Source organism: Rhinopithecus bieti, unplaced genomic scaffold (assembly GCF_001698545.2).
Source record: "Rhinopithecus bieti isolate Rb0 unplaced genomic scaffold, ASM169854v2 scaffold_5025, whole genome shotgun sequence".
NCBI lineage: Eukaryota > Metazoa > Chordata > Mammalia > Primates > Cercopithecidae > Rhinopithecus > Rhinopithecus bieti.
In genome coordinates, this window is record NW_016804637.1 from 153102 (window position 1) to 160961 (window position 7860).

At 50.3% G+C, this 7860-nt stretch overlaps 1 protein-coding gene across 3 annotated transcripts in view; it reads left to right on the plus strand.

Annotated features, from left to right (window-relative positions):
- The window catches only part of ELAVL3 (ELAV like RNA binding protein 3), a 30443-nt gene that overhangs the window by 10439 nt on the left and 12144 nt on the right, over window positions 1–7860 (plus strand). For 2 of the 3 annotated variants that reach the window (XM_017869434.1, XM_017869436.1), the window contains exons 2-3: window positions 3614–3833; window positions 4253–4356. In XM_017869434.1, coding sequence (XP_017724923.1) covers window positions 3614–3833; window positions 4253–4356 — 324 coding nt within the window. The remainder of the gene's footprint in view (window positions 1–3613; window positions 3834–4252; window positions 4357–7860) is intronic. The other variant, XM_017869435.1, reaches the window with a different exon arrangement.

Genomic DNA, 7860 nt, shown 5'->3' on the forward strand with positions numbered 1-7860 from the left:
ACCTCCAGTGATCCTCCCACCTCACCCTCCCAAACTGCTGGGATTACAGGCTTGAGCCACCACACCCAACATTATTTATTTATTTTTGAGACAGGGTCTCACTCTGTCGCCCAGGCAGGAGTGCAGTGATGTGATCACGGTTTACTGCATCCTTGACCTCCCGACCTCAGGTGATCCTTCCACCTCAGCCTCCCAAGTATCTTGGACTACAGGCACACACCACCACATTCAGCTAGTTTTTAAATTTTTAGTAGAGACAGGGTTTTGCCATGTTTCCCAGGCTGGTCTCCAGCTCCTGAGCTCAAGCAGTCCGCCCACCTTGGCCTCCCAAAATGCTGGAATTACAGACATGAGCCACTGTACCCAACCAGCTCCTACCATTTTAGAGTCTTTGTGTGAATTAAATAAATAGCATATCCTCCTGAACATATATGTAAAAAATTCTAAACCACCAAAAAATTCAGCAAATTAAATCAAGCAATGTATATAAACAAAACTACAATATCCATGACCAAGTTTGGTTTATCCCATGAAGATTGGTTTAATATTAGAAAATCAATTAATGGCCAGGCGCGGTGGCTCACGCCTATAATCCCAGCACTTTGGGAGTTCGAGGCGGGTGGATCACCTGAGGTCAGGAATTCCAGACCAGCCTGACCAACATGGAGAAACCCCACCTCTACTAAAAATACAAAATTAGCCGGGCGTGATGGCCCATGCCTGTAATCCCAGCTACTTGGGAGGCTGAGGCTGGAAAATCGCTTGGACCTGGGAGGCAGAGGTTGTGGTGAGCCGAGATTGCACCATTGCACTCCAGCCTGGGCAACAAGAGCGAAACTCCATCAATTAACATAATTCATGACATTAATGTATTAAAGCTAAAAAATGGGCTGTGTGCGGTGGCTCACGCCTGTAATCCCAACACTTTGGGAAGCCAAAACAGGAGGATTGCTTGAGCCCAGGAGTTCGAGACCAGCCTGGGCAATATGCCAAAACCCCATCTCTACTGAAAGTACAAAGAAAAAAAAATTGGGGGCCGGTCGCGGTGACTCAGGCCTGTAATCCCAGCACTTTGGGAGGCCGAGACGGGCGGATCACGAGGTCAGGAGATCGAGACCATCCTGGCTAACCCGGTGAAACCTCATCTCTACTAAAAAATACAAAAAACTAGCCGGGCGAGGTGGTGGGTGCCTGTAGTCCCAGCTACTCGGGAGGCTGAGGCAGGAGAATGGCGTAAACCCGGGAGGCAGAGCTTGCAGTGAGCTGAGATCCGGCCACTGCACTCCAGCCTGGGCGACAGAGCGAGACTCCGTCTCAAAAAAAAAAAAAGAAAAAAGAAAAAAAAATTAGCCAGGCTTGGAGGCACATACCTGTAGCCCCAGGTACTGGGGAGGCTGAGGTGGGAGGATCGCTTGAGCCTGCAAGGCAGAGGTTGCAGTGAACCAAGATTGCCCTACTGCGCTTTAACCTGGACGACAGAGCAAGACCTTATCTCAAAAATTAATTAATTAATTAAAGCTAAAAACTGATTTCAACTGATGTAAAAAAATGTCAGCAAAATTCAACATCCTTTTTTAAAAAAGTCTTAGGATCTAGGAATAAAACAAAATGTTCTTAACCCGGTAAAGGCCATCTGGAAAAAAACCCATAGCAAAGATCATGTTTAGCTGCAAAATGTTTAAAGCACTTCCCTTAACATCAGGAATAAAAGGCCGGGCGCGGTGGCTCACGCCTGTAATCCCAGCACTTTGGGAGGCTGAGGCGGGCAGATCACAAGGTCAGGAGTTCAAGACCAGCATGGCCAGCCTGGCCAACATAGTGAAACCCTATCTCTACTAAAAATACAAAAAAAATTAGCCGGGCGTAGTGGTGGGCACCTGTAGTCCCAGCTACTTGGAAGGCTGAGGCAGGAGAATCGCTTGAATCTGGGAGGCGGAGGTTGCAGTGAGCCAAGATGGTGCCATTACACTCCAGTCTGGGTGACACAGGGAAACTCTGTCTTAAAAAAAAAAAAAAAAAATCAGGAATGAAGAAGCCACTATCACACTGTAGCCCCTAAAATGACAAGAAAAATAGATAACAGGTATAGACTGAAGATGAGAAAATAAAATGGTCATTATTTGAAGGTGTTTTATGTTATACAATAAAAGCAAAAGAACAAAATAGCTCAGTGGGAAAACTGGGGGTGGCAAGGGGAGATGGAGGCAGGTAAATGACTAGTAAGAATCTTATGCATGAAGTAAAAGACATAATTAGCACATTTGGGATAGGAATTACCTTTGGTGGGAGGAGGGAAATAAATATGTTTAGGGAAGGGCTTATGAGGCTTCAATGCTACTAAAAGGGCCAGGCATAGTAGCTCACACCTGCAGTCCCAGCACTTTGGGAGGCCAAGGTGGGAGGATTACTGGAGCCCAAGAGTTTGAGACTGGCCTGGGCCACATAGTCAGACCCCATCTCTACAAATAATTTTAAGATTAACTGGACATGGTGGCATGCACCTATAGTTCCAGCTACTCAGGAGGCTGAGGTGGGAGGATTGCTTGAGCCTGGAAGGTCGAGGATGCAGAGAGCCTTGATGGCACCACTGCACTCCAGCCTGAGTGACAGAGCAAGACCCTTTTTCTAAAAATAAGCTACTAAAAATGGGGCCAGACGTGGTGGTTCACACCTATAATCCCAGCACTTTGGGAGGCGGAGGTGGGTGGATCACCTGAGGTCAGGAGTTCGAAACCAGCCTGGCCAACATGCCAAAACCCCATTTCTACTACAAATACAAAAATTAGCTGTGCATCGTGGCATGCGCCTGTAATCCCAGCTACTCAGGAGGCTGAGGCAGGAGAATTGCTTGAACCCAAGAGACGGAGGTTGCAGCAAGCCAAGATCGCACCACTGCACTCCAGCCTGGGTGACAGAGCAGCCAACCAACAAGCAACAATAACAACAACAAAGAAAGCTACTAAAAGTGTTAGACTTCCTTTTCTGAAAGCGAAAGCATTTATTTTATTTTATTTTTGAGACAGAATTTCACTCTTGTTGCTCAGGCTGGAGTGCAATGGTGTGATCTCGGCTCACCGCAACCTCTGCCTCCCGGGTTCAAGCAATTCTCCTGCCTCAGCCTCAGAGTAGCTGGGATTACAGGTGTGTGCCACCATGCCCGGCTAATTTTGTATTTTTAGTAGAGACGGGGTTTCTCCACGTTGGTCAGGCCAGTTTTGAACTCCCGACCTCAGGCGATCTGCCCTCCTCGGCTTCCCAAAGTGCTGGGATTACCGGCGTGAGCCACTGCGCCCGGCATGAAAGCGTTTCCGGTGTGAAAGCGTTTATTATTCTGTAAATGCACAGGTTGATTTTAGGCCTCTGTTTGCATGTATAGTAGTTATATAAGGGATTTCTTGCAGTAAAAGACATCAGGTGCTTTTTCGTTTCCCTCGGTGCTTATTCCAATATATGGAGTCCCATCATTATTGCGATCCTTAGAATAATAAAGTGACCCCTTCCCATGACGAAGCCCCTATAAGACATAGCTAATTCATCACCACCGAGCCACTCATTCCCGCAGGTCCCTGGTGTGGGGACTGGGCGGTGAGCGGATGTGACCTGTTATCTCCAGCAGATACTGGGGGCCATGGAGTCTCAGGTGGGGGGGGGCCCGGCCGGCCCGGCCCTGCCCAACGGGCCACTCCTTGGTACAAATGGAGCCACTGACGACAGCAAGACCAACCTCATCGTCAACTACCTGCCCCAGAACATGACCCAGGATGAATTCAAGAGTCTTTTCGGCAGCATTGGTGACATCGAGTCCTGCAAGTTGGTTCGGGACAAGATCACAGGTGTGGCTGCTGGAGTTGCGGGGCGGGGGGGAGCAGAGGTGGCAGCCTCAGAAATACAGAGGTGATGGGGGCAGGCGGGGCCCTTGCTGAGGTTGTGGGGCAGTAAGGAGCAGAGGTGGCAGCCTCAGAAATACAGAGGTGATGGGGGCAGGTGGGGCCCTTGCTGAAGTGTCTCAGGGGTAATCGAGGCAGGAAGTGGTCTAGGGATGTGAGGTCTGCTGGGGAGACGGGTGTGCCCCCTAGGTGAAGGTCTCAGGAGCGATAGAGGCAGGTGGGACTCTAGCATCGAAGGTGTCATCTGAAAACAGGAAGATGGGATCTTGGTGGGGAGGGGACAGTCTCTCAGGCCTGAGTTTGGGGGGGACACTGGCAGGTGCCAAGGCTGGGTGGGAAGGTCATCCTTCTGGTTCTGCCCACAGGGCAGAGCCTTGGCTACGGGTTTGTGAACTATTCTGATCCCAATGATGCAGACAAAGCCATCAACACCCTCAACGGCCTCAAATTACAGACGAAGACCATCAAGGTTGGTGCCTCCTTCTCCAATCCCTCCACGACTGCCCACCCCAACTGACTGTCCCCAACCCCCTACTGCCACCTACCCGCCCCTACACATCCATGTCCACTGCCTTTCAGGACTCATCCCCAGAGGGGCTCAAATCTCCCCTCCAAGGCTTCCCAGCTGGGGTGGGGGCAATGACCTTCCCGCTCTAAACCTCAGTTTCCTCACCTGTCAATGGGGACAGTAGTGGCTCCAGGATCTCTAGAGGCTCAGGGAGTCAGCCAGGCCCTGTAGGGCAGAGTGACCAGGGTCCGGTGAGCAGTCCCCTCCCTGCTTTTGTCATGGAATTGGGGGTGGGGGCCCATCTGCCATCTGGAGCCTAATTAGGGTCTGGGAGGGCGGGATTGGGGCGGCCCATCCCCCATCTTTGTGCAACGCCCCTCCCCCACAACCTCCCTTCTCAGCAGCCGCAGCTGGGACCCTACAAGCCCAGGTCCCCTTGGGGGGAGTCGTCATGGAAACCCCCCTCTCTGGGTTCGCATGGTGGTGTTTGGGCTCTGCCCTGCAAATCTGCTCCTGGACCCTGGAGGAAGCCAGGGTGGGGGGGTGGCCCATCTGGCCCCCAGTTCCGCATGAGAACAGAGGTGCAGGAATCTCTTCTCTTTCCTGATGCGGGGGGTTGGGAATTGGGGTGGGGGAGCGAAGTTGTGCACCAATGGGTCCCTTCATGGCCAAATAGACCCAGAAGCCCCAGGGCATGAGGACCCCAGACCCCAGTGACATTGAGATGCAGAATTTGCGTGCGTGTGTATGTGTGTATGTGTATATGTGTGTGAGCGTGTGCACGTGTATGTGTGTACGCGTGTGTGTGGTGTGTGTATGTGTGTGTGGTGTATGTGTGTGTGGTGTATGTGTGTGTGTGGTGTATGCGTGTGGTGTATGTGTGTGTGTGGTGTATGTGTGTGGTGTGTGTGTATGGTGTGTGTGTGGTGTATGTGTGTGGTGTGTGTGTATGGTGTGTGTGTGGTGTATGTGTGTGTGTAGTGTGTGTGTATGGTGTGTGTGTGTATGTGTGGTGTATATGTGCGTGGTGTGCGTGTATGGTATGTGTGTACGTGTGTGTGGTGTGTGGTGTGTGTATGTGTGTGTGGTGTGTGTATGGTGTGTATGTGTGTGTGGTGTGTATGGCGTGTGTGTATGGTGTGTGTGGTGTATGTGTGTGTGGTGTGTGTATGTGTGTGTGGTGTGTATGTATGTGTGTGGTGTGTGTGTGTGTGGTGTGTGTGTGGTGTATGTGTGTGGTGTGTGTGTGTGGTGTATGTGTGTGGTGTGTGTGTATGTGTGTGTGTGGTGTGTGTGGTGTGTGTGTGTATGGTGTGTGTGTGGTGTGTGTGTGTGGTGTGTGTATATGTTTGTGTGTGGTGTATGTGTGTGTGGTGTGTGTTGTGTGTGTATGGTATATGTGTATGTGTGTGGTGTATGTGTGTGCATGTGTGTGTGTGGTGTGTGTATGTGTGTTTATGTGTGGTGTGTGTATGTGTGTGTATATGTGTGGTGTATGTGTGTGTGTGTGTGTCATCTTGATCTGTGAGACACAATGTTTATGATCCAGGTGTCCCGTGACTCACTGTGGCTCTGGCTGTGATACAATGGTTGTGGGACACAGTGTCTATGAGAGTGGCTGTGGTCAGGCGCACTGGTCCACACCGGTAATACCAGCACTTTGGGAGGCCAAGGCAGGAGGATCACTTGAGCCCGAGAGTTTGAGACTAACCTGGGCAGCGTGACAAAACCCTGTTCTAAAAAAAAATTTTTTTTAATTAACTGGGTGTGGCATCTTGCACCTGTAGTCCCAACTACCTGAGATGCTGAGCGGGGAGGATCACTGAAGCTGAGGAGGCTGAGGCTACAGTGAGTCATGTTTGCATCACTGCACTCCAGCCTGGGCAACAGAGCAAGACCCTGTCTCAAAAAGAAAAAAAAAGAAAAAATAGAGTGGCTGCTGTCAAGTGGATCTGTGTATTTAAGACTTCGGGTAGATCCCTATGTGTCTGTAGGATAAGGTGTTTTTGCTTTGTTTTGTTTTGTTTTGAGACAGAGTCTCCCTCTCTCACCCAGGCTGGAGTGCAATGGCACTATCTGGGCTCACTGCAACCTCCGCCTCCCAGGCTCAAGCGATTCTCCTGCCTCAGCCTCCCGAGTAGCTGGGATTACAGGCACCCACCACCACACCTGGCTAATTTTGTATTTTTAGTAGAGACGGGGTTTCTCCATGTTGGTCAGGATGGTCTTGAACTCCTGACCTCGTGATCCACCCACCTCAGCCTCCCAAAGTGCTGGGATTACAGGCATGAGCCACTGCACCCGGCCCAGGATGAGGTGCTTATTATTTGACAGGTGCATGTGACACTGTGACTCCGGCTGTGACCTGGTGGGGCCTCAGTGATGTGTCTGGCTCTGGCAGGATGTTTGTGTGTCATAGTGATGTGTGGGTGTGTCTACCTGTGCCCTGCTCTGCGGGATTGGGTGTGACATCGTGTGCTTGTGCTGCAGTGTGATGGGTATGTGGTTCTACAACCTTCACTGTAATCTCTGAGACTCCCTCCTGAACGTTGCTGAGAATGTGACAGTGGCCTGTGTCACCCTCCAGCTTGTTTCATCTCTGAGGCTGTGCAGCGGGGTGGCACTGCATGGCCTTCTGTCTGTCCCTGGGTGTTTTTGCTGTGTGATGGTGTTACGTGGTCAGTCCGGCCTGGGCGCTCTGGCAGCTGCCCAAAATATCTCCAGCTACGTGCCACGGGCCGGGCCCCATCCCAGATTTGAGTGTGGGTGGAATTTGGTCCCTTCTTGCCCTTGGGAAACCCATGTCATGGAAGGATGGGAAAGGGCCTGTGAAAACCTCCTCTGTGTCTTGGATGGTGCTGGACCTCCAATACCCATCCAGGATCTTACCCCCAAATCTAATCCCTCAACCCAAATCTGATTTATCAGCAAGTACCCTCACAGCTCCTAGACCCGTGGGAGAGAAAAAAAGAAGAGAAAACTGTCAAATATATGGACATTCTTCCTTCCTTCCTTCCTTCCTTCCTTCCTTCCTTCCTTCCTTCCTTCCTTTCTTTCTTTCTTTCTCTTTCCTTTCTTCCTTCCTTCCTTCCTTCCTTTCTTCCTTTCTTTTCCTTCCTTCCTTCTTTCTTTCTTTCTTCCTTTCTTCCTTTCTTCCTTTCGTCCTTTCCTTTCTTTCCTTTCTTTCCTTTCTTTCCTTTCTTTCCTTTCTTTCCTTTCTTTCCTTTCTTTCTTTCTTTCTTTCTTTCTTTCTTTCTTTCTTTCTTTCTTTCTTCTTTCTTCTTTCTTTCTTTTCTTTCTTCAGATGGCGCCTCGCTCTGTCACCCAGGCTGGAGTGCACTGGTGCAATCTCGGCTCACTGCAACCTCCACCTCCTAGGTTCAAGCAATTCTCCTGCCTCAGCCTTCCACGGAGCTGAGACTACAGGCGCCTGGCCACCATGCATGACTAATTTTTTTTTTTTTT